At 34.8% G+C, this 27872-nt stretch overlaps 1 protein-coding gene across 1 annotated transcript in view; it reads right to left on the reverse strand.

Annotated features, from left to right (window-relative positions):
* The window catches only part of LOC125678703 (serine-rich adhesin for platelets-like), a 51122-nt gene that overhangs the window by 14067 nt on the left and 9183 nt on the right, over positions 1–27872 (reverse strand). Inside the window, 17 exon segments of the mRNA XM_056156653.1 lie at positions 1527–1604; positions 1842–1935; positions 5844–5961; positions 7141–7279; positions 7735–7809; positions 8106–8323; positions 10007–10154; positions 14020–14225; positions 15691–15877; positions 16720–16865; positions 18514–18539; positions 18648–18750; positions 21461–21633; positions 23970–24034; positions 24808–25316; positions 25424–27244; positions 27359–27517. Coding sequence (XP_056012628.1) covers positions 1527–1604; positions 1842–1935; positions 5844–5961; positions 7141–7279; positions 7735–7809; positions 8106–8323; positions 10007–10154; positions 14020–14225; positions 15691–15877; positions 16720–16865; positions 18514–18539; positions 18648–18750; positions 21461–21633; positions 23970–24034; positions 24808–25316; positions 25424–27244; positions 27359–27517 — 4265 coding nt within the window.

Here is a 27872-nt window from a genome sequence, read left to right on the forward strand (position 1 = left end):
CTTCTCACGTAGAAGTTTTTGAATAAATTCTGCTTCTTATGAATATAGAAACAGGTCAGCTAACAATACAAACTTAACAAAATTTTGACAGCAACATGGCGGCCTATACATCTTACCAATTGCTCCGTTACCATGAATAACTTTACCATTAACCAAACGCATGCATTATTGAAAATTTATAACACTGTTATATTTCCTCATTTTAACTATTGTTGCACAGTTTGGTGCTCAGCCAAAAACAGGGTTTTTATTGACAGGCTTTTTAAGTTACAGAAAAGGGCAGCCAGAATTATATTGAAGGTGAAAGTAACTCAGACTTCTACAGCTGATATTTTTAGTGTTCTTAAATGGATGCCTGTTCATGATTATTTTGTATATAGAAAACTAGTGCTTGCTTTTAAGGTTCTTAATAACATGACACCAGAATATATGAACGTTTTTAGTTTTGTCAGCCAAGTTAGTTCCAGAACAACAAGAAGTAGCGATAGTGGCATTTTATATTTACCAAAAGTTCGAACTGAATATTATAAACGGTCTTTTAAGGTATCCTCCACAATTTTATGGAATCAGTTGCCCGAGTCTGTCAGAAGTTGTGGTTCTATTACATCTTTTAAATCAAAATATTTGCAGCAATATTTCTCAAACAAGTGATATATAGATATGATGTATATGTTTATTTTTCCCCAGTGATATCGTGTGTGTATTTTATGGATATATTTTATATTATGTTATCTATTTTTCTATTCTCTCATTTATCTGTCTGTGAATATGTTTTATACAGGACCACAATATAAACTAGTCATTTGTACTAATTGTGCTATCCTGTCTAAATAAAAGAATTTATTATTATTATTATATTGTTGTCCTACTTGATTATTGAAAAGAAAATAACATTTCAAATGTTGACTATTAATGAATGAATTCATTGTATTTCTTTCTTATATTGATTAACATAAAAATGGTTTTGTCTCGACAAAACTAAATAGTTGTAAGGTTTGTTACTGAATGTGTATGGGAATATGTTGAACTGTTCAAATCCATATAAGGCCCAGCTTCGCCTCGTCTTCTATGGACTTGAACAGCCCTACATACTCGCTTAGACAATCAGTAACAAGCTTAATAAGTAACAATATTGGGACGACAGTATTTCAATGTAAGCTTGAGAGGTCGGTAACACGCGGAGATCGTGGGGTGCGTTCATTGATATGTCCATCACTCTTACTTTTGTGCTGAAATTTCAATCTTGATAACGTTATAAGAAAATTTAGAAAATCCCTTTCACAATATTCAAATGCGAAAACTTCAAGGTTTATAAAAGCCATTTGACTGTTATTTATGTGGCCACTGTCGTTTCTAAATTTTCAAATCCTGCGAAACATTTGTTACATACGTCCTACTTTTTATTTCTCAATGTAACATTCTGTACCATAGTAATTTTCTAACCAACTGAACAATTTAAAAACATGTGACGTTTACATGTGCAATAATGTATACAGTCACGTGCTTGTGTTCGTACGTTCACTTACGTCTGCTATGTAGACACCTCCGTAGACAATAGACATTGTGTAGGCAGCGGTTTGGATGTTTTTATATCGCACATCCATCTAAAAAATAAAAAAAACACCAATCCTCACATTATGACGATTTGTCTTACATGCATGTACTATTGATCAATTTCCAGGATAAACATAATATAAATGTTTCTTTTGACCTTCACACTGCATTTTTTATTGACAAAATATAGAAATCTACAGAGTACTTCATTAATCTATGTGAATGCCTTTTCAAATTGTGAGATGTAAATAGATGTCATTAGAAGTTTAAGAATGGTCATGTGATACCCCGCTGATAACCCATGCGTAGTACTGCCGGATGTTGGCCTTTGCTTCCGTGTCTTTCTGAGTAGGCGTCGCCGCTGTACTCTGTGTATACCAACTGCAAAAATTAAGGTTAGACACGATTTTTATTGGCAATAAGTAATTGTCTATTTTTAGCTTTTCTGAGCCGAAGGCTCAAAGAGTTAATCATATGGGCATATGTTTAGCGTGCGGTGTGCGTCAACTTTTTAGAAAAAGGGCTATATCTCAAGAACCTCTTGACCAATTTTTGTCATCTTTGTCACAGGGTATCCTTGGCACAAGGGCTTTCATTGTGACCCTTTAACAAGGGGAGATAATTAGGAAAATGCAAACAAAAGTAGTGGTTGGTAAAAATCTTCTTCTGAATAACCACTGGGCAAATTATCACCAAACTTATGCATAAGGATGAGGATAGGTTGTAGATAAAAATTGTTCAATGCATCATCCTGGGGCAAAGAGTGTGGTCTCAAGGTCACTTCAAAGTTTACCTTAGATTTTGTTTTGTTAAAACTTTGATATTCTGCTTAGTATAAGGACTAATATCATCAAATTTTGTCAGTTGATGCATCTTAGGACCTATTATCATGTTGTCTCAAAAGTAGGTCATGTGACCTACTTTTTGAATTTCGCAGGTAATTATTATGAAATAGATTTTGATGCATATCTTGGACACTTTTGAGCCTATGATCATCAAAAGTTGTCAGTTGATGGATCATGGGACCTTGAAGTGCGTCATGTGAAAAGTATGTCACCATGACCTACTTTCTGAATTTTATGGCTAATCATTTATGAATACATTTTAGGTTGTTATTTCAGATACCGAGAGGTTAAGAATCATCAAACCTTGTAAATTGATGAGTCTAGAGGCCTTGAAACATATTCATTTTTAAAAAGTAGGTCACAGTGACCTACTTTTTGAATTTTACAGACATTCAAATTTCACATTTTCAATTTTAGATGCATATTTTGGACACTATGAAAGCTATGATCATCAAACTTCTTCAGTTGATGCATCTTGAGTCTTCATAGTTTGTTGACCAAAAAGTAGGTCACCGTGACCTACGTTCGGAATTTGACGGCTATATTTTAATATTTCAGATACTATTTGATTTACAATTATCAAACTTTGTCAGTTGATGCATGTTGAGTCTTCAGAGTGTGTTAACTAATAAGTAGGTCACCGTGACCTATTTTTGGATTTTGACGGCTATATTTGAATATTTCAGATACTATTTGACTTACAATCATCAAACTTTGTCAGTTGATGGGTCTCGAGTCTTCAGAGTGTGTCGACCGAAACCTATCTCACTGTGACCTACTTTTGGAATTTGACGTTTATATCTGAATATTTCAGATACTATTTGACTTCAATTATCAAATTTTGTCAGTTGATTCATCTTGAGTCTTTGGAGTGTGTCGACCAAAAAGTAGGTCACTGTGGCCTTCTGTTGGAATTTGACGGCTATATTTCAATACTATTTGACTTGTCAGTTGATGCATCTTGAATCTTCAGTGTGTCGACCAAAAGTAGGTACCTGTGACCTACCTTTGGACAGTTACATTTAAATTTTCAGGTACTATTTTACTTAACATCATCAAACTTTGTCAGTTGAAGCATCGTGAGTCATCGGAGTGTGCATACTATAAATTAGGTCACCTTGATCTACTTTTTTAACTTCAAAGCTACATCTAAATCAAATTCTAAGAGGCCTAGAATCATGAACCTGTTTCAGTTGATGTATCTTGAGTCCCCGGAGTGTGTCAATTAAGAAGTAGGTCACTGTGATATCCTTTTTAAATTTCATGGCTATATTTAGATATTTCAGATACTAAGTGGCTTAGATACATCAAACTTATTAAGTTGATGCATCTTGGCTTCTCAGAGTGTGTCAGCTAAAACGTAGATCACTGTGATTTACTTTTGGTTTTTGTTTTTTTTTTGCAAATCTATACATCTTTCAAACTAAAAACCCATGGATCATCAAACCGTCACTTAACTCACTGTTTGTTTGTTTTTTTATTTCGACAGAGCTGAAAAAGTTAAAAAGCAATTTTATTGATATTGGTTTTAAGAACCATTCTCCAATAATGGCATGAAATGTAATTGCATTCAAAATCGGACAAAATACAATGCGATCCCCTTGTTCTAATTGTATGCATAGTAAATTCGGTATTTAGCACCCCAACCGTCTCTACATGTATGTCCCTTGAAAAAATTCATGTAGAAGAGAAATATGTACTACCCAGATATGCATGTAGGTTAAGTAACTTCATTTTGTAATTATTTTGATTGCCTAATCTAATAGTGTACTGTATGATATCCCCTTCATACACTATCATGTGATAGGTCTTTAAAACCTTGTTAATTGATGAATCTTGGTTAGTGAGAATTTTTGCCTGTTCTACAATGTATCAGAAGAGCGATTGTAGGCCCATGGGCCTCTTGTTTAATAAAAAAAATTAAGATAACGAACAGTGATTAATCTCTGAACTCATAGGAATACAAAATAAAGATTTGGAAAAACACGGATACCTGGACATACCAAAGGTGTGATCAGGTAGGAGGAGTAAGCATACCCTGTCGAGCGGTCACACCCGCCGTGAACCCGATGTCTTGATCAGGTAAACGGAGTAATCCGTAGTCAAATTCAGTGTACCAAGAACGGTCTAACAATCGATATAAAACACTTCAGACAGCATTTGACACAATAATAGGTTGTATTGACGAACTAGATAGTTATAACGACCATAGAATTGCGAAATGCTGACTTAAATCGAGGCTGTTGAAATCCTTGCACCAATTAGCGAAATACTGTATTTAATGAGACTATTGAAACCCCTGTCACATCACCTTGTCTGTCATTAGCCTGACTCGATTAAAAACTGATCATCCGCAGAACAATATGATAAATTTTTCACATCTGAGAATCAATTCTCTTTGTATAAATTTTCAACATTTATGAACAGGTACATATACACGTAAATATTACATGATCTCATGAATAAAATCATTTAGTGAAAGTATTTCATTGTCTAGAATTAAGGTACATATACCTGAAACATTGTTACACCCAAAATTTAGAAATCGTTATTTACGCGAAAAATGTACGTATCGCATAAACTTTGACACGCGGTGTTGAAGAAGACACGGACTTTATTTGGTTTTTTTTCTCTTCTACTCAATAAATGCATTTCAATTGAGAGTGATTGTGGTACAGGGGTTTCAACATTCTCAATTGAAGTCAGCATTTCGCAAATTCTATGGTCGTTATAACGATCTAGTTCGTCAATACAACCTATCATTGGGTTAAATGTTGTCTGGCGTGTTTCGTACCGATTGTTAGGCCGTTCTTTTAACACACTGATTTTGACTACGGATAAATCCGTCTACCTGATCAGGATATTGGGCTCACAGCGGGTGTGACCGGTCGACAAGGGATGCTTACTCCTCCTAGGCACCTGATCCAACCTCTGATGTGTCCAGGGGTCTGTGTTTGCTCAACTATATATTTTGTATTGTTTATAGGAGTTATGAGATTGATCACTGTTTGTTATCTTCACCTTTCATCGCTAAAAGCAGCTGTAGAGGCAAAGCAAAATTCTTCATCTAGAGAAAATACTCTCGAAGTTTCCTCGCATGTTTGATAGATCACTTTTGCGAAATCCTCACTATCATACATATAGCTCAGTACATAAACTACATAAGTACGATTAACATGTAAAATGATAAATAACAAAACTCCATGCATATCACTCATAGTTGTCTTACAGCAAATACTAGTGGTTCAATTATACATTTTCGTCATTTCATCTACACACATTATTAGTACTATTGGTCAAGTAAGGAGAAAGGTTGAACATTTAATTTGCTCAGGTGCAGTATTCGACGTGTTTGTACATGTACTCTTAAGAAACCAAATTTTAAGTCAACTTAAAAGACAAATCAATTGTCTAGTTTAAAAAATGAAGACTGGAACTGCTTACTAGTTGTATATAGAGTAGTCGATTATCAAAAGCGTTTCTATTTTGTATTCCGGTGTCGATCTTTTTCCTCTGAATGTGTCCATATTCTGTGATAGAGTTGTAAGATTACGCTTCTTGTCTGTTTATGAAAAGGAATTTGACACGTAGAACTAGCAATTCTTATACCTGTCACTTACTGTCGTTAACTTTATCGCTTTTTCCAAATGATAATTTAGCTACCGTGCATCTTGTTCCTATTCACTCTGTTTTAATTTTAAATATTTAAGAAACATGAAGGAAGTTAGCTCCTGAGCTTTTGACCACAACTGCACAGGATGTTACAAATACGTATTTACTGGTTCAATACTGATCTCATTGGTGCAAACATATTACACATCTATTACTGAACCCTATCCGATTGAAACATTTATGTCAATGCAAATTTTTAGAGGGTTTTAAAGAGACTATTGTCTTGCAGTGGAAGGATTAATTAATCAAAAAGTTCTAAATATTTATGATATTACAGTTTTCTGTTTCACACAATACATCTGCTTTGTTGATATTCCTATACGTGTATTTCAGTTTTAAAATTCATTATACAAGTAGTTGAGACTTGGAACTAGTTCAAATGTTGTTATTTCTTAAATTTGGTTGATATATGTTTCCAAACAGAACACCGATTCTTAAAATAATTTAAAATAATTAACTCGACATTTTGTATAAAAATTCAATATCTTCGCCAATAATTTTAAATTTTGATTTCTAACCCCCACCTTTTAAAGTTTCATTTTAAAGTTTAATACAAGAGCTTGACTATTATGCATAATTTTAGAAATTGACATTACTCCTAATGTTCTTTTAAAATATCAAATTTAATATCATGATTTTTTTTCCGCATATCATGTGCAAACGGTCATTATTTATTTCCATTACTTGCATTATTTTTTTATGTGCAAAAAGATAATGTTTAGAACACTGCAGCTCAGTAACAAGAATTGCGATCCAAGTTTTTGTTTTTATTATGATATTGATCAATGTTCGTTATCTTCGCCTTCTAAATTCTCCGTCAATGTATAAATCAATAACACGCTTCCCAAAAAATTGACAGTACTCCAACTTTCAGGTGCGAACATCTTTAATAAACACATTTTTTGTACATATATCTTTATGTAACCACTTGAAAAAAAACTTTTTAACGAATTGTCGCAGTATATTGTTTTTACAACAAACTAGACCATAAAGCATGACAATAATGTTTTCATAGTTCGCGAGAATTTGAATACATATCAAGATAGAACACAATGCAAAGTCAAATTACCCATTATGACGCTGTCCGCAAATTGAATATGTGAGGTCTTGGCTTTCAATATTTTGAATATTGGTGAAGTTTTTCTATTACAGTTCCTTTCTGTTGGTTCCAGAAAATATTCTTCTGTCTTGTCTTCAAAGCTTCCAAACTGAAAATATATTTCAGAAATACTATTAGTAAATGAAAGTACAATGATCCTGGATTTCTTGAAACTCTTTCTAGAGTGCAATTCTGCAAGCCAGACTAAACTTTGGTCATCTTTCACTACTGGTAGCAAAATTAGAAACTAAATATTGGCTTAAGATACATTCGAAATTCCCTTTGAAAATCTAATCACTCAAACTGTTGATGAGAATTTGAGATTTTTTAAATACAAAGAATTGAAACATACATTTTTGAATTCTTTTTCAGATTTAATATAGATCTCAATACTATTTATTCCTTTTGCATGTTTGCATCATCTGAGATTGATCACTGTTTGTTATCTGCACCTTTCATTCGGAAATGATTGTTTTGATTATATTATCCAATCAAATGATTGTTCACATAAGATTTAGTTAAAATAAGTTCCATTAAACAGATACGGTGATGTCATCTTCTTACCATACACGAGGAGGTGTCCACTGTCTCCACGTAGAAGGCTGCAAATCTCTTTATATCTTGGTAGAGAAACACGTTCTAAAATACATTTTCATATACACAAAATATTATATATATATAATGATATGTTGATAATCCCCTACAACAATAGACTGTCAACAATTGAATAATATGTGTACTGAGTTTGATATGTATAGATCACGGGATTTAAAGAAAGATGTAATGCAGCATGAAGCACATGCATTGATACATATAAATGATGTTTATAAAGCAGGTACGACATTTTCAATATGCAGTTGTCTTATTTTGTTCTATAGTAATTGTTTTTTACTATTTTAGAAAACGTTGCATTAAGGGTTAATGACTATACTAACAGATTTCTCCTGTATATACTGTCTAATGACTTCTCCTCTCCCATCTGTTGTGTATACGGGGACATTCACGGACTCCTCATCGTTTCTGGTTAAATGAAGGTCCACTACCCCACCATTCAGTTGGAAACTGACGGCGATATTTTTGGCGGGAACAGACACACCGTCTGTTGAGCGTCGGACGCGCTCACCTTCCTCTTTCCAGCTAACAATTACCTCACCTGTAGGACAATGAGTAACAGAGGATTAAATTATCTTATCTCAGACAACAGGAAATTGACTCAGTAAAAGGTGCGTTTAAATACCTTTCAAACACAATAGAGTTATCATTAAACTTCATTTGAGACAGGTTTAAAAATTCATTGAGCAGATTCAACTCGAACAAGTGTGTACTTCTTGTAAATGAATGCCGGACAGATGCGATATAACCACGGCTTCCAAAAACACACCGAAACTTATAAAGTTAATCTTCTATTTAGTGTACATGACATGCATTATAAGTACAAAATTAAGTGCACTATAAAAAAATATTGTCCTCACAATTACTCTCATCAACGTGACACATACAACATGAAAGATTTAGATATAGTGTAGACAAGATATTTTCTCGTAAAAAAAATTCGTCACTATTAGAAAGGAAACATTGGATAAACTTTTACAAGTAAGCCTATAATTACTAGGAAAATGCTTTCTTTTACGCCTTAACAATAACGTACATTTATATGTGCAAACTCCCATTGTGAGGACGTCCTAAGTTTCATCGGAGAGAGAGAGAGAGAGAGAGAGAGAGAGAGAGAGAGAGAGAGATTAAGAAAACGACATATCTTGTCTAAATCTATGGACTGAATCTGTAGATGTAGTATATCACTCTAGATCTAGTCTTTTTCTTCAATGAATTCAATTGTGTCATTGACCAGGTTTCCCTTTCACAAAGGTTTAGCCTTTGGCCATTTAATTTATAAACATTGTACGAACTGTTGAATAGATGTTTGAAAAAGGAATAAATTTCAATTTGAATAACTGAACACAAAAAGGGATCAATATCACAATCATGCAGTTTATTGTTTAGATAAAATTAAATGACGTAATTATACATGAGCTTATTTTGTGACTGACCCATAAAAGGAATTACATGTACATGTATGTCGGGAAGGACTGTGGAGTTTGTATTGCACGAGGAACGGACTGCATGCAAATCTGTCTACAGTTTAGATTTATCAAAATAAAATTAATTCAAAACTCTGAACTTGGTACATTGTATATATATCTTTTTCAGTATTGAGAAATTTAAAATGTCCATGATCTCAATCAAGTTTTGGAACCAATTTCGGCGATGATCTGGCAATTTTCACACTCAGTGCCTTTGCATGTCAAATACCCGCAGAAATACTTGATATTGTTTTACAAATGTAGTAAATAATCTGGTGTTGATAAGCATGCCTATAGATCATACCCGATTCATAACATTGGGAGAAAAAAGCCTTCCAGCCTAAATGACGAAGTTCATTCATTGAATGTTGATTTTTTTTTTAAAAATCGCTCTAAGATCACAGTTCTATTTTGTACGTAGTAATTAACAAAAGATAATTAAGTAATCCAGTTAAAGATCTTTCTTACTTAATGCCTTACGGCATAAACCGTGGCATTAATGAAATGGCCATGTTTGTACCTGCATATACGAATTGTACACCAGACGTTCTTACACTATACTAGAAAAAGCGAATTTTATACATACATCACAATATATATTGCTGTGGAACCTTGGTCTGGAATTTATGGAACGTGAATTCTTCAAATGATATAAAAATCGAATAGTCTGCCGCGACTGTTGCTATTATCGATCTGTTGACTAGCCGGGTATTTTTGTTTTAAGTTGGGAATGATAAGAAAATAATCCGACTTACCAAGTTCTTCGCCGTCCATTTGTGCAGGAATAGGCAGGGTACTTCCATTGGACTGCTGAACATTTTCTAACATTATACACACACTTATTAAAAGAATTAGATCCACTTGAAAATTGTACATTATCATGATCTGGTTTAATCGGTTACACCACGGTCAGGTCGCTTCTGAACGGTTATGATGATAAGGCGATTGTCTTTGATTTTTTAAAAAGTATTCGTTCTACCATTTTTTCTGCTTCTCTCTCTCTCTCTCTCTCTCTCTCTCTCTCACGAACCGGTCACTGATCGAGTGTCAACCATTGGGAGAGAATAGCAGGGTCTTTATACTTTCTATAAATATCTTTAAAATTCCGAAATTAACCGCGCACCTTTAATCGTCCACTGAGTGAATATCGTCAAAAAGCATTGTAAATAAAGAAGCCAGTACAAAAGAGTCTAGCAAATTAGGACGGGACGTGTGTACCACATTACGTCACGACACGATTTTAAAAATACGCATCATTGAACGATGACTGGTTCATTTAATGATTTTTTAGTCACGTACCGGGTATTTTGCAAGTTTGCCCATTAGTTAAATATGATTGTACAAGAGTATAAAAGCACTCTGTGACTGACTTTCGTTAATATCTTATTCCTGCTTATCAAAAATGCGATACAATATGATTATCCATGCATATCGAACGTATGTGTCCGTAAATGTTCTCATCTATTGTTGTTAACAATTTGAACTTTAATAGCTGGTGGTTAAAGATAAACACCACCCTAGAAACGTCTTTGATATATTCAAAAGCATTTTATCCAATACTTTTTCGAAGATGGTTGAAAAAATATTATTGATCAAACATTTTTTTGAATATCAATATTTGCATTCCGAAAAATATGAATAGCCATGGATTGTGATCAACATCACCGTATACAACGTCACACTTGAGGAGTCGTCACTCTGGAGTCCAGAGTGGAACAAACGCAGTACCACCGAGTATGATATGGACTTTTTCAAATACACAAAATTTCTGCAAACATCAGATTCCATCAAGTGTCATAGATCTATCTTAATCAGTCATGTATGTCACCGAATTTCAGAAACCCGTGTATACCTCATATATTTCGTTTGCATCTCATGAGTAGGTCTACATCGTTGAAATTGATATTTGTCGAAATGCGCATCTGGTGCATCAAAATTGGTACCGTATAAGTTTTACATTATGACCCCTGGGTCGAGGCCTCTGCTGGTGGACTGTTAGTTCCCGAGGGTCTCTACATCCCAGTAGCTAAGTACTTCGTTACTAGCTTGAAAATACGGATGCATATTTAATTGCTGTTATAAAATTTTGAAATTCATTTCAAAATTAAGGATTATCTCCCTCATGCATAGCTCTTATCCTTGGACGAATTTGGCTCCACTTGTTTGGCACGCTGTTTTTGGCTATATTTAGATCTAAAACTTCATAGTTATTTCGGATTTCAAACATTTCGGTTGAGCATCACTGAAGAGACATTATTTGTCGAAATGCGCATCTGGTGCATCAAAATTGGTACCGTATAAGTTTTACATTATCTAAGCCCATCTTCCTGTGTCATTTCTGTGCCCACTTGATTTGTTTGATCGAGGGAAGGTACCATGATTGTTGATTACATTTCACATTTACCTGCTCAAGATATAGGGCTCACGGCGGGTGTGATCGGTGGACAGGGGATGCGTATTCCTTCTAGGCACCTGCTCCCGCCTCTGGTATATCCAGGGGTCCGTGTTTGCCCAACTTTCTATTTTGTATTGCTTATAGGAGTTATGAGATTGATCACCATTTGTTATCTTCACCTTTCATGCAATTTGTACAAAATTGTACTAATTTGTAATGTGTCGCATGATTGCTAAAATGTAGCATCCCGTGAGGTCTAAGCTCCATTGTGAGACTTTTAAAGTTTGACCTTGGGTCTTCTAAACATGTTTTGGCATTATCCTTATGATATCACATATTTGTCAGTTTTCTTTTGGTATTTCAGAATAAGATATGATGCGAAAGAAGACCACTTTTACCAGGAATGAGTTCAAACGTGTGCTACCTGCAAAACAGAAACAAACTGTACCTATATGAAAGGTGAATATAACAAACAGTTACATGCTGAGGTTACCCTCCATAAAATACATACAAGAAAAGCCTACCTTGTACCTATATGCACATTTTTATCGTTGCTGGTATCGAGTTAGATTCCAGTACTAATGACATCATTGATTGGATTAATAAATACGTTCAGTTGCAGGGTTACCTCGTTATATCGCCAGCTTTTGTCCCCGCCTATTTTAACGTTACATCGAGGGTGGTATTATAAAGAGTATGGTCATTCTAGTTCATTGATTTGGAATAATTGGGGTTGATCAATTAATAAATTATCGTCCTTTTATTGTCGTCCACATATGACACGATATGTAAATGCATAACATTATTTGCTCGACTTCTTAAAACGTTGCTAGAAATGCATATTCTGCGTTTGTGCATTTGTAAAACACTTAAGTACTAGTATATCAACAACAGTTCCACTTGTGGCATGGTAGGTTCTACGATGATTAAATAGGTTGATCGTTGACAAACGCACATGCAATGACTGCAACGTTTTTTCTGGAACACAGAAATATGACGTCACACACAAATACACACAATAGTCACATGGTACACGAAATTTACAGCAGTTGATAACAAGCCTCGTCGTATAGAGATTTGGTGTGTGTGCAAACAAACATGGCGGAAGTTTGCAGCCGATAGTGGTTTCGTTTCCCAGTTGTTCATGCGTAGTCAATACTACTGGACAATTTCAGAAACAATTTTAAACTGAGTATGTTCAAGTTATTATCGCAATTACCTATGCTGGCCTGTTTTCATAACACGTACTAAATTTAGTTTCGCTCTGATTCACGGGAGCAAGCAAATTTTCTGTAATTAGGGTTTCTGGTCCCTGATCGTTGGCATTTTTATATGCGGATTTAGAAACACAACTTGACCTTTTGTACCTGAAAACGGGTGGTGGATGACAATAGGCGTAGTTGGCGTTATATCGAGGGTTCTATCGTGTATGAAAATCCGTCCTACATATTTCGATGGCGGTATGCAGGGGTGGCGATATAACGAGTGGCGAATTACCGATGTAACACTGTATTTAATCTGCCAATTCTAGTAAGCAAATGTTTATTGTATAAGTTTACCTATTTAAAACATTGTCACGAAGAGGTCGATACTACATGTAGCACACATGAACGTGGCAGTAGACGTCACCGGAAGTATGTTGTTACGTGGAGACGTCTAACATGAAAAAGTGAAAATTAATTTTATGATTAAACTGAAGTAAGGTATAATGATGTATTCTTCCGCGTTTCCTCTATTCACATGCCTTTTAAAGATATCGGACTCGGGATTTCAAAAATCCCGAGACTTCCTTCTGACGTTTGGCGAAATGAACAGACGACTGACAACCAGGTAAAATACAATCTGAGATATAATGTATTTACATATAAAACAAATAATACCTAATAAGGTCTTTAGTTTTTTCTAGGAAAATTATTGTACATGAAATAATGTCCAATTTTTCATTCCCTTCAAATTTGTCAAATTCAATACTTATTGCATTCTGTCCAATTTGTCTTGATTTAGTCAATTTTGACAAAGTGAAGACAATTTTATCACTGCATAAGCTCAAATTTCCAATATCCAGTTTATGGAGCTGAAAGAACTTGACTACTCATAAGGACAGATTTGATTTAACAAAATGATTCGTCACAGTCCTTTGTCCATTCAAATTTAGTCCTCATTGTAATAAGTTGGTAAGTGGACTAACTGTTGAAGAAAAATTTGAACAAAAGTTAAACCAGTCGTGCCCAAAAATCTCATTAACGTTTTCTTGTTTGTAGGAATCGGGAACTTTGCAATAGCCTCCGCTTTAGCCATAATAGGTGTGATATAACCTTGACCTACTTTATTACCTAAATACTCTACAGTAGTATGGTTCACTGTTAAGTTTACTTTTGCCAGAATGTCAAAGAACAACAGCATGATTTGGAGATGTTCCCCCCATGTCTTGCTATCTATGATAGCATCATTAATGTAAACCTCACATCCTTGAACGTCATGAAGAAGGGAGTGAAGCATCCTCTGAAAGGTCGCTGGAGCATTTTGCATGCCAAAAGGCATCACTTTGTATTGACATAGACCACCGGGAATGTCCAACGCTGTCGTACACACAAAAAATTGGGGTAAAGCCAACTTCAAGTGGGAAAAATCAGAAGCTTTTGAAAGAGAAGGGACGTGTATTGGGTGTAGAAAAATCAAGCCACACACTCGGAATTCGAGTCCCTAAACGACCATGTGTTTATTTCAACAAATGCTGTGTTCTATATGCGGATCAATGTGCTGCGAGGTAGATGTAAGAATAAATCAGAAATGCGTCTGTCCACCTTTCAACTGACCCGATTTTGTTGGCGTGTTTGAGTCGAATAGTGACATTACCTTGAGAATCATTAGTATGCGTGGATGTAGACGAGCATTAGTTGGATATCTCACCAGTAACAGGGGTAAGTTAACACCCGATAATGATTTTATGCTTTGTTGATTAATTAACATGGTATTCGATTCGAATGCGATAGAATTAATTAGGGGGTGTATGATGAACATTTGATATATAACGCTTGTGACAACGGGTGACATAGCTACATATTACATGGATGATAAGCCAGTTAAGACAACCTAGCCCTACTGAGGTAAATTAATTCTTCGGATGTGTTGAGTGTATTAAAAGAGGGTTAAAATGAGTTGTAACCATATCCTGGAGGATTGCGTATGTTCAGTGTTGTTGGCGCCACTGCTGGTGTCTGTATGGCTTGTCCTTGTGGATCCGGTGTGGTTTTCACGGATTGAATTTGCTGTCTGTCATATTCCTGTGTCCCACAAGACCCTGACAGTGTCAAATAATATTGGCAACCTGATCGGTCGAAAGCTTTGAATTAGACTTCGACATTGTATCCCGATGCGACAAAGTATGAAAAACAAATATTCCGAAAAAAATACAACGCTAAAATTCTAAATGGCCATAGAGGTACAGATCAGGATTGTAGCCATACAAAACTCACACAATGAAATGAAAATCTGACCCAATCAAATAAATTTCTTGACATCGACAATGAATTACAGGCCACGATAAATATAAGAAATATACACAATATATACATCATTCCTAATGAAGGATTTAACGAATAGTTTGTAGCATTTGAAGGCTATGGTACTAAAAGTTAAAACCAAATATTTAATTGAAAAACAAAAATGGTAAACGATAAGATTGAAAAGTAAATACAGAAGTGTAACCTCATGTTTCAATTTATTAGAAACAAAAACATATGTACATTTACATGTTAGAAATACATAATTGATCAAATATATAAGTATATGTTATTGCACAACAAAAACAATGAACAACGTCAATGAACATATTTGGCACATTTTGGTTTTTAAATATTTCGAACTAATTGCATAGTTGACATTGAATCAGTAAAGATAATGAACGTGTGTAGTGGATTGACAGTGAAAAGAATCCAGGATGAATATTGAGGAACCTGAGTGTACGATGAATTGAAATTTAATGGTATTCAAAGGAATATCACGTGACTGAAAAGTGAACGAAAGGCATGTACATGTGTTAGTATTTTGGCCTGGGAATGAAATATTTGACGTTATTCATTGGCTGCTGATGCCACGTGCCGTTTGGTGCCACTTCGCTGTATCCTGGATACCATCTCTTTCCGTTGAGTGGACTGCTCATTCCACTAGATCCAATGCTTCTACTACTGCCATTCTCGTATTGAAGGCGGCCATTATAGCAAAAGTCATCCTACAGTGAAAAGAGAGGATAAACTGTAAAATGGTATGTCGGCAAACTATTAATTGTTGAAATTTATTTCCTCAATGTGGAATGTGATATCTGTTACTATACTGTGAAGAAATGAAAATCAATCTTAAACTTCTATAAGGAATATGAAATTCAGAGTTGGGCAAATACGGACTCCTAGATACACCAGAAATGGGATCAGGTGTCTAGGAGGAGTAAGTATCCTCTGTTGACCGACCACACACTCCGTGAGACTGTTTACTGATCAGGTAAACGAAATAGTCCGTAGTAAAAAATCACTATTTAAAGAACGGTCTAGCAATTGGTATAACGTACGTCAGACAGCATTTGACCCAGTAACAACAGGTTGTATTTCTAAATTAGATTTTTATATTCACCTCTCATTGTTAAACAATCGTATAATTTGCGAAATGCTGACTTTAAAGAAGAGTGATGAAACCATTGTAACATCAACATAATTACCAAGAACCTGCCTCAGTTTGACATGTAAATGAAAATGAGTATGGTTCATCTATAAAACGTCGTCGTTATATTTGAATGAGTATTGTTCATCGATAAAATGTCATCAGTACATTTATGTCGACTTTATGGTCATAGCAAGAGATTTGTTTCTTCTCATGAACAAGCTTTTGAATACATTCTGCCTTACAAGATTACAAAACCTGGTCAGCTAATAAAGGAGCCCAATTCATGTTCATGTGATCTACATGTGTATACATGTGTAACCAACTATCACATAGCTTCAGTCATTATTGGCGTATATCATTTTTAAAAAAGCAAGTGCTCGATACAACACATATCAATGTACAAGTGTATGTAAATACCGGTATCATCGCTGGATTTTCTACTCCATAATGATGCTTTTCCTCTTCCTTACGCTGTTGTTTACAGCATATACATAACACCAATACCACAGCCGTCACAACAATAAGAGAAAAAGCACCGACCACTGCACCAATGATGATTAACACTGAAAAGAAACCAAGCATGATTATGTTTTATCCAACATCAAGAGGAAAGAGTGTCATGACATAGTTTCTTTGGTCATTCGGAATTCTTCCTCGAAAGGAATAATGAAGGATATACAGTTTTAAACACTACTATGGTATCGAAATTCCTTTTCGTCTTATATTTTTGTATAGCAGACAAGACAGCCTTCATACCATTATTTACACCATAGGGGAAACTAAGTAAATAAGTAATCTTTACTTGCAACAACAAAATGCAGTCTTTCAAAAGATACATTTTGACCACCATTTTATAAAGACAATAAAATCTGCATTTTCTTCATGTCAATAATATTATTGTAAATATGCTAAAGTATCATTGTAAATAAAAGGTAATTTTTTTCTAGAGGCTGAAATAATACATTATTCGACTAACATAATGATAAAATAAATAGTTTTGTAACATCCAGTCAATAGGCCAAAAATAACTTTGCATCAAATAATTGCACTCTTTTGTCCGTTTTTCTAATATCCAGAAAGACATCCATGATGAAATATTTGCAATAAATTGACATTGAAAAAATAAATGTACAATGGATTCTGGTTCTGAAGAACATATAGAACAAGTTTTGTAATCTAATGTTTTTAATTTGTGCAATTACATATATGTACCAATGACTGGGTGTACCATTCTGTCTATATAATTCTGTATGTAAACCATGACAGTCCAGTGTATTTAGTGGTAAATACGATATATTTGTAAACGTTAACTTTTCGCCAATTAAATGCAGGTGGTAGATCTAAGTACATTTCCCATTTTGATTCACACAGTGGCCTTTAAACTGCTGTATTATTAAACTAATCATATATAGACCTAGATCTATTTTTATTCTAATGGCTATAGTCTGATATGGTTGTAAAATTTTATTTGATGCCAAATGTCTTTTGGTCAGGATCTCAACATTGACTTCGTAAGTCTTTCATATAATATGAAGGTAAACCGCTCAAACTTAAGATGGTTCACTACACCTTGAACGAATGCATCACATCAGCATGAAATGATGACATCATGAGAGATATGATGATATTTGATAATATGATGATATTTGATAAGTACAAATGTAAAAAGGCAAACAGTAAATGCACTTCTGGAGCATGAGACATTCTTTTCAAAACATTATTTCAATAAAAAAAAATTAAAAAATGAATTAAACGAAATTGAACTCTGGATCTGCGGGTCAGTAAATCGATACCGTATCCAACAATTTACGTAAATATGAAACAAATCGATCAATGCAAGTAATTGCACAAAATATTTCAATCGCCATGTTGTAACGTAGTGTCATAAAATGTATGTCTTGAGGTAGTGAGCTACCTTAATAGAATCACCATCTTTATCAAATGAATCGGAAATTAAGTGGACACCTTTACCATACAAGTTCCCATAAAAGTTGTCTTTTTGTATCTTGATTATGTCATAGTACCACAAAAGTTTCGAGAAAAAATGTCAAGTGTATCTTATGCATAGCAATATTAATAAGTTCTGCAAAATAGAGTACGGTTTCTTTCCAAAATGTATTACTGTTAGAATTTTTGCCTAGAGTAGTCTGCTCTATATCAAAATGGATGTGAAATATTACATTGTATAATTTTGGAGAATAAAATTCTTACTTTGTTCATCGTAGTTAGACATGGCTCTGAAAAAGAAGAAATTATTTTATAACGCATACACCTATATACGTTGCAAGAAATTGCCACATGCATTCATAGAAAGTGTTCCTAAGGTGTAAAGAAATGGGACGTACCGGCAGTAGGGACCTGTTGTCCCTTCAACACACTCATATCCAGACTCACAAGTCCCTGAGGATTCTAGGAGTTGACATCCAGTAGTGTTGCTGGTAATGTTTACTGAAGAGATTAATCGAAAATATCAATGCGTTAGACAGGTTTAGTTTTCTTTCTACACAACATTGTTTCACATAATAAGAGTCGGTGTTTTCACAAACCCATCTGACTAGGGGCACAGGGTGTTTTATCTACCATCTGCTCACACATTCAAACCAATAGGCACTCATTCAAACTAAGAGGAAGATGTGTAGAAGTGTGTGAAGTTACTCTGGCTTATCATATGTACAAGATAATGTTTACACTACACAATTAATCCGATAGGTTACACTATAACTCGAATTTGAAAAGTTGTCAAACTTTGGTATCAAATGTATTTTACATGTAAATGTACTTTTATGATATATATATGATGACTTAAAGGATACAAATGCTAAAGTATACAATTACAACCATATGCTAGATGATCTAAGACGATAAATGTTTTAATTTGTGCAATACATTCCATTTCTTCTCCAAAACATCAGCATAATTGTTTTAAACTGCTTTTCTACTTTGTACACATTTGTCCAAGTGGTAACAAACTTGTTAAACAAAGGCGGATTGCCTCTACATTTGGAATAATATACAAAATACTTTAAACGATAATCATTCAAATTCATCAGTTCATTTTCTGAACTACCCAATAAAAAGACTGTTCTCAACTAGAACTGTCCTAATGGGACTAATACCCCCACGGGGCATATAAGATTATGGGAAATATTTAATGCAAGCACATTGGATATTTTCACATTATCTACAGGGCAATCAATGTGAATGCAGAAGTGTATATTCTACAGTACAGCAGTACATGAAATATTAAAAATATGCTTAAAGAGACACTACAGCTCATTTTCCACATTTTGATAAAGTGTTTTTTAAAACACGCATTGATAAAATGATAAATATCATATCGATACTGACATTTTTGAACAATTGGATGCATCAATTTGCTCTCAAATGCGCTTTGAAGATCGTCCGGAATTCAAAGGTTTCTTCATGCTGGCTCGGACTTTTGAATGCTTATTTACATCACGTGGTTTTGAATGACATCAAAGGTGTTGTGTAGGGGGTCCACACTCACCTTTCAAGTATAAGATTATTCCCTGCTCCTTATAATAAGTAATTATATAAATTATTGTTTCAACAGAAACCCTTTCATGCATGTTCCAATTGACCGATGTTTTTACAACTAACACATGTCGTGTTCAGATAAAAATAGCACAAGTTTAGTGTCTTCGCGGCTAGTCCCAATGGCAGATTTAGGGGGGGGGGGGGGGCAGGATCCCCCTCCCTCTCGCTACAAATTGTGAGTGAAAATCCAAATTTTGCACCCAGAAAGCCGATTACTTTGGCTAATATTTGACTTTGTCATCCCCCTTCGGAAATTCTAGCTAGATCCGCCACTGAGTTGCAATCGTTTCTCCTAGCCCTTTGTTTTCCAACAGTCATACTGATCGCAAGGTCAATTTTATTTCACATATTAGTTTTATCTCATTTTATTTTTATCTCTTTTCTTACAGAATCTGTCAAAATTCTGGATCTATCTATCCACTACACTTTCTCTCACTGCACGACATGCTGCACTGTTTACTGTCTATGCGCATGCGTCTGAAGACCGAAAGGAGGAGACTCGATATTTTTTGTATAGGCCATCAAAAAGTATTAAATTTTACGTTAAAACGAGAATTTTTGACGTTAGATAAGTGTTATTTTCGCAAAGTTCATACATTCAACAATGCAACAAAAATTGAAAAAGCGCTGGGAAAATTGTCATTTCATGATTTTTGCGCAAAATGAGCTGTAGTGTCTCTTTAATATAAACAATGAATACTATTTACAACCAAACCAGAAAATGTCCGTAACTTCCATAACTGTTAAAATATTTCAATGAAAATAGAAGATGCACAACTACATTATAAATATAAGATGAGATGAGAATAAAGTTTGAATCAAATCTATTCAACGGTATTAGAATTAAACTCTGGACAAAGTGCGCAACCTCCAAAATGAAAAGAAAATGTGCGTAACTTCTATAACTGTTAAAATATTTCAATGAAAATCGGAGATACACAACTACATAATATATAGAAGATGTGCATAAAGTGTGAATGAAATATGTCCAGCGGTATTAGAAATAAACTTCGGACAAATTGCGTCTACGGACAAACGGACGGACAGACGGACGGACGGACAGACGGACAAAGTGATTCCAGTATACCCCCCAAACTTCGTTTGAGGGGGGTATAACAACGATATTTACTGATAAAGGTCTACTTTGTTATTACATGGAGTAAAGACTAATATCTTGTAAGAGGTTACGTTTGTGAATGTTCTGTTTTTATAACATGAAATGAAAAAATGCTTGTCAAAATATTATTTTCTTGTAAGTGCAAAGATTGGTTCAATTTGTTTCACTCCCCATTTGGAATGCTCGTGCGTTTTGTTCTGCTGGATTTATATTTCTTGATTTAAAAAAACATTAAAGAAACACCAGAGTAAGGGAATACGATAGACACAACATAAAAGCAATACAGTATACAAATATTTATTCCGCCGATAAGGAGGTTACTTATCATAAGCATAATTTGTTTCCAAGAATAGCCAGAAAGGGAATGATTCACATTGAATGGAAGACATGGGGATTACAAACAGCAACAACGTCATTTGAAATTATGTTTACGCTATAAATTCTAATTAGCTTATAGTTACTCATTCACAACAAGATACATACCATTATTTCCAGATGAGTCAACAAAAGCAGCAGATGACACTGGTGCTTCCTGTCCGTTATACGTCACGTTTTCTTTACCGGAAACCAGATCCTGGGCAACTGATATTACATCTGATGTCGCTGTAGCTTCGGTATCAGTGAAAACGTCATAGTCAACGATAAGACTTCCACGCCTAAAAAGTAATTTTTCAAAGATTTTTTAAATCTTTTATTTAGAATAACTAAACAATTACCACTATTCCAGATCAGGATAATTAAAAAATATATGACATACTTTGATAATGATAAGAATTAGCTTCAAAATATTACTTTAAACAACATTTTTGTATATTAAAAACTGAGATCATAAAATAAATATCTTTTCATCATGAACATTTCATTTGAGCTTGTGTTATTCAGTTGTACACTGAACTGCTGAATTGTGCTTTCTATACGTTTTAAAAATCCATTACAAATAAATGAAAAAGTTAGATAACAAAGAGCAACCGATCTCACAATCCCACAACGTATGAAAAATTCACATTAGGGCAAAGACGGACCCTTGGAAGTTAAGAGGTGGGATCAGGTGCCTAGGAAAACTAAGCATTCTCTGTCCACCTAGTTCACATGATCACGCTTATACCAATCTTCGATCTCTATAGAAACCTATCTATTAACAACGGTTTAATACAGGGCTATGAATTATTTTAAAAACAAACTTTCCGAAATCAAATTTATATATTTTTAAAAGCATACCTTATGAAATTGATTTTATCAATTGACTTAGTATATTGACAGTATGTTATAAAATTAGTTTGAAATATTCAAACATATCACGGACTATTTAAGTCATTTGTTATTCATATCTAGTGATGGGCTTTAGAATGTAACAGTTTTTGTCACACATATCTAACTGGAATCATAGTATCAATAATGATTATGAATGAAAATATTGCATATTGATAAAACTTCGTTTAGCATAATGTACAAACATTTTATTTGAAATAAGAGCTCAAGTTTAATGTTGATTATATTATTTCATTTTTAGCAATATATGTGATATAACAATGAGAAGGTGAAGATACCGAACAATGAACAATCTCATAACTCATAAAGAATACAAAATTAATAGTAGGGAAAACATGGACCCGTGGACATATCATAGGTGTGATCAGGTGCCTAGGAGGAGTAAGCACTCCCTGTCAACCGACCACCCCAAGATGAGTCCTACATCGTAATCAGGTAAACGCATTAATCCATAGTCAAAATCAGTATGTAAAGAACTGCCTAATAATTGGGATGAAAGCATTTTGACAGCCTTTGACTCAATGACAGGTTGCATACGTAAATTAGATCGTTATAACGACCATAGAGAGATCGAAATGTTTACTTTAAACGACACTGTTGAAACCCATATAAAATTGAGTCGGTAGCCTGCCTCGACTTTAAAATTTATCGCACGCACAACAAGCTCTTGCGTATCGAATCAGGTGAGAAACAAAACACCAGGTGATAATAATGTATTATGTTAATTATGATATTACATTTAGTAATTGCATATTCATATGCATAGCATAGTAATATGCATATTTTCATTATATAATTCAGTTATATATAAAACTATATATAATATTATATAGTTATTCTTATATATGACTGCTCTCTGACTCTGTTTCCACATTGTAATACAGATGTTGTCGAAGACATTCCCTTCAATCAATTTTAATTAATATGAGTATTTTTATTGATATGGTAATACATGCTAAGTGTGCATATAATAAAATTATCACACTCATTAACTTTCGTTTATTGTATAGTATACACACTAGCTAACATTACTTACAATACTGAATCAATGTAGTTATGATACCGGAAGTGAATGCCATTGGAGTATGATTTATTAGAATATACTGCTATCCTTTTTTCAACTATTACTTCCACATTGAACATACAGACATAGTCTATAAAGACCTAAATGAATTTGCTTCAGTAATTGTAAGCAGATAAACACTTCTAGTAAATGCAATGGAACTTTGACAAAAATAGTGTATACTATACCCATAAGATTTTGTTTAATGAAATAAATGCTACAATTTTATGTGGTAGAATATTCATTTCAACTAGGGTAATTTCAAAACATGCAGTACCTTGGCGAATTGCTATACGATGTGAAATATTTAAGTAAAACATAAAACATGTGTTCAGTATCATCTGTGTTAATGTAAGCGGTTTCTTTGTTGAATATAAGTAAAAACAATTCATTTAGATTAACATAGCTGTGCATTTCTACAACTTTCTACAACAATTACATAATCAATAGTCTTTAGCCCGAATGTGTTTTAGTTTTACAATTACAATTTTTCATAACTTCAAAGCATACGTTTTGATTAATGTAGCTGTGCATTTCAACAAAAATAGCGGTGATGTAATATATGTTCATGGCAATCATAACATTTCCTCTTTGACTATCTATAACTGTAGTGAATATGTCTTGTACTTTTACAATTACAATTTACCTCGTTACACTTACCTCACTCTCCTCACTTTACAGCCCCGGAATCGACTTCCAAGTCTTCTTCGATAAAGTAATGTCAACTTACAATGTAAAGATACATAAAGTCAGTATGATAAAAACTACTAGATTACTAAGTAATTAAATTTCTAGGTGATTATTGTATAAAGTAATGAGAATATTACATTATTGATATATCGAATACTTCATGTGATAAATGATTACAGCATTACTTCAATTAGCTTAATTGGTTATGGTGTATTGAGTAATCAATTTCCTAAGTAATGATAGTAAGAAACAATTAGTGTACTGAGTAATCAATGTACTACGTAACTAATGTATTGAGTAATTAATGTACTGAGTGATTAGTGTAAGGAGTAATTAGTGTACTAAGTGATTAGTGTAATGAGTAATTAGTGTACTGAGTGATTGGTGCAATGAGTAGCTTGTGTACTAGGTGATTAGTGTAATGAGTAATTAGTGTACTGAGTGATTGGTGTAATGAATAATTAGTGTACTGAGTGATTGGTGTAATGAGTAATTTGTGTACTAGGTGATTAGTATAATGAGTAATTATTGTATTGAGTGATTAGTGTAATGAGTAATTAGTGTACTGAGCGATTGGTGTAATGAATAATTAGTATACTGAGTGAATAGTGTAATGAGTAATTAGTGTACTGAGTAACTAGTATTATTGGTACTGAGTGATTATTATTATGCATAATAAATGTATGAAGTAGAATATTCTGAATGATTAGTACAACGAATAAATCATATGTTCTGAAGGACCACAAAGTAGTTATTTAGAAAAATTAATTAATGCAAAGTAATATTAAACTACATAAAATAAACTTACTGCAGATTCCGCCCTTGTAATGACAAGTAAATACTGGGTGCTGATGGTGAGATCCTCGGTCACTACAATCACCAGCCGTATCACAAATATAAATGTTCTCTGGTTGTTTCTTGCTACGGTGGTAGTTTGTGTGGTAGCTACAGTAGTGGTGGTGGTTGGTTGTGTGGTAGCTACAGTAGTGGTGGTGGTTGGTTGTGTGGTAGAACTCGTTGTAGGATTTGAAGTGGTGGTAGATGTTGGCGTGGTGGATGTTGTAGTTGGCATGGAGGTTGTGGTAGTTTGTGTGTTTGTGGTAGTTGATGTTATGGTTGTTGTGCTTTCTGAAGTAGTAACCGTTGTGTCAGCAGGATTCGATGTGGTTGCCATTGATAATTCCTCTGTAGATGCTGTTAAAACTTCAGATGTGGTTGTGTCTAATGACTCTGTTGTTGTTGGACTGGACTGCACAGATGTTGTAGTTGAATCTGACAGGTCTGTTGTTGATTCGTCAGTGGTTGTTGCAGTTGTTTCTGTGGAAGTTAGACTAGACTTTACTATTGTATTGCTACCTATTGATTCTGGTGAATCTATGTTCGATGACAATTCTTCTAAAAGGGCACTAATACAGTTAGCTTACCTGTAGTAGAAATCATTGAATTTGAAGTTGGGGTTGTTGAATATCCTTCCTCTGTCGTTAAAATCTCTATAGATGTTGTTGATGACAAGAATGTTGTCGGAGGAGTCTTTGTTAATGAATCTGTTGTAGATTCTAGATTATCAGTCGACACTGTTGCTTCGGATGTAGTGCTTAATGCATTGATGGATGGGGCTGTCTTGCTACTTTGTTCAGTTGTAGACGTTGCAGCAGTTGTTAAAGGTAAACTTGTAATGGTTGTCAGTATGTTGGCAGTGCTTCTTTGAGATGTAATACTTGTTGACTCGTCAGTCATGATTGATTCTGTTGTTGTAGTTATTGGTATTGTGGTTGTTGTTGGTAGTGTTGTAGTTGCAGTGGTTTGTGGTAGTGTTGTGGTTGTTGTTGGTAGTGTTGTGGCTGTGGGTGGTAGTGTTGTGGCTGTTGATGGTAGTGTTGTAGTTGTTAAAGGCAGTATTGTGGTTGTTGGTAGTAGTGTTTTGGTTGTTGATGGAAGTGTTATGGTTGTTGGTGGTAGAGTTGTGGTTGTTGGCGGTAGTGTTGTGGTTGTTGGCGGTAGTGTTGTGGTTGTAGGTGGTAGTGTTGTGGATCCTTGCGATAGTGTTGTGGTTGTAGGTGGTAGTGTTGTGGCTGTTGTAGGTGTGGTAGTTACCGTTGGTGTTGTTGTTTGTGCTGTTGTGATTGGTTCGGTGGTAGTTGTGATTGGTTCAGTGGTAGTTGTGGTTGGTTCAGTGGTAGTTGTGATTGGTTCAGTGGTAGTTGTGGTTGGTTCAGTGGTAGTTGTGGTTGGTTCAGTGGTAGTTGTGGTTGGTTCAGTGGTAGTTGTGATTGGTTCAGTGGTAGTTGTGGTTGGTTCAGTGGTAGTTGTGATTGGGTCAGTGGTAGTTGTGGTTGGTACAGTGGTAGTTGTGGTTGTTTCAGTGGTAGTTGTGGTTGGTTCAGTGGTAGTTGTGGTTGGGTTAGTGGTAGTTGTGGTTGGTTCAGTGGTAGTTGTGATTGGTTCGGTGGTAGTTGTGGTTGGTTCGGTGGTAGTTGTGGTTGGTTCAGTGGTAGTTGTGGTTGGTTCAGTGGTGGTTGTGCTTGGTTCAGTGGTGGTTGAGCTTGGTTCAGTGGTAGTTGTTGTGGTTCGTTCAGTGGTAGTTGTGGTTGGTTCAGTGGTAGTTGTGGTTGATTCAGTGGTAGTTGTGGTTGGTTCAGTGGTAGTTGTGGTTGGTTCAGTGGTAGTTGTGATTGGTTCAGTGGTAGTTGTGGTTGGTTCAGTGGTAGTTGTGATTGGTTCAGTGGTAGTTGTGGTTGGTTCAGTGGTAGTTGTGGTTGGTTCAGTGGTAGTTGTGATTGGTTCAGTGGTAGTTGTGATTGGTTCAGTGGTAGTTGTGGTTGTTTCAGTGGTAGTTGTGATTGGTTCAGTGGTAGTTGTGATTGGTTCAGTGGTAGTTGTGGTTGGGTTAGTGGTAGTTGTGGTTGGTTCAGTGGTAGTTGTGATTGGTTCAGTGGTAGTTGTGGTTGGTTCAGTGGTAGTTGTGGTTGGTTCAGTGGTAGTTGTGGTTGTTTCAGTGGTAGTTGTGGTTGGTTCAGTGGTAGTTGTGATTGGTTCGGTGGTAGTTGTGGTTGGTTCAGTGGTAGTCGTGGCTAACGTTGTAGTAGTAACTTGCAGAGCCGTTGTTGTACATAAATTTGGTGTCTCTGTCGTTATATTTGTAGTTACAGTTGGACCAGTATAACACGTTCCACAACAGAGAGTATCTCCATATTGAGGACAAAAAGCACTTGTGCAGCCAGAAGTCGTATCACCGTACTCACAGCCTATAAAATGAAAGTAACATATCATATACAAAGGTTAATCATTCTCGCTAATCATTATTTTCCTAGGAATCTTAAATTCTCGTCATCATTCATTTATTTATACGTCATGCCTACCTTGCCGTCCGGTGTAGAAGTTGCCACAAGTTTTACAACAATCCTTGGCGACAGGTGAAGTGTAACATATGAATGGTTCATTAGCGATGTCAGCGCATGTTTTATTTGCTCCATTATAATTAATTACCACTCCGCTCTTCTCACCATACAAACAAGATTCTGAAGAAAACACTAGTTTATAGACAACATCAGTGTATGCTCTTATAATGTTGAGTATGGTGCGTGATTTATGTGTTTGGTTGAGAAGTTTCATACATAAAAGCCAAAGATATACATATATTGCTTTATGTGTTTTATGGAGAACTCGACATTGATAAAATTAATGCAATTATTCAGTTATTTCAAAATGAAATATTCACCAAATGTGAGGTAACTAAGGTTCTTTGAGGAATATAAAAGAACTGTATTGGCCACATATACATATACGTCAATAATTGTTTTATCATATCAAATTGTCCTTCTGTTTCCTGGTTGATGAAAAAACCAGATTAGAATTTTCATAGATTGTTTTTTT

Source organism: Ostrea edulis, chromosome 2, assembly GCF_947568905.1.
Source record: "Ostrea edulis chromosome 2, xbOstEdul1.1, whole genome shotgun sequence".
NCBI lineage: Eukaryota > Metazoa > Mollusca > Bivalvia > Ostreida > Ostreidae > Ostrea > Ostrea edulis.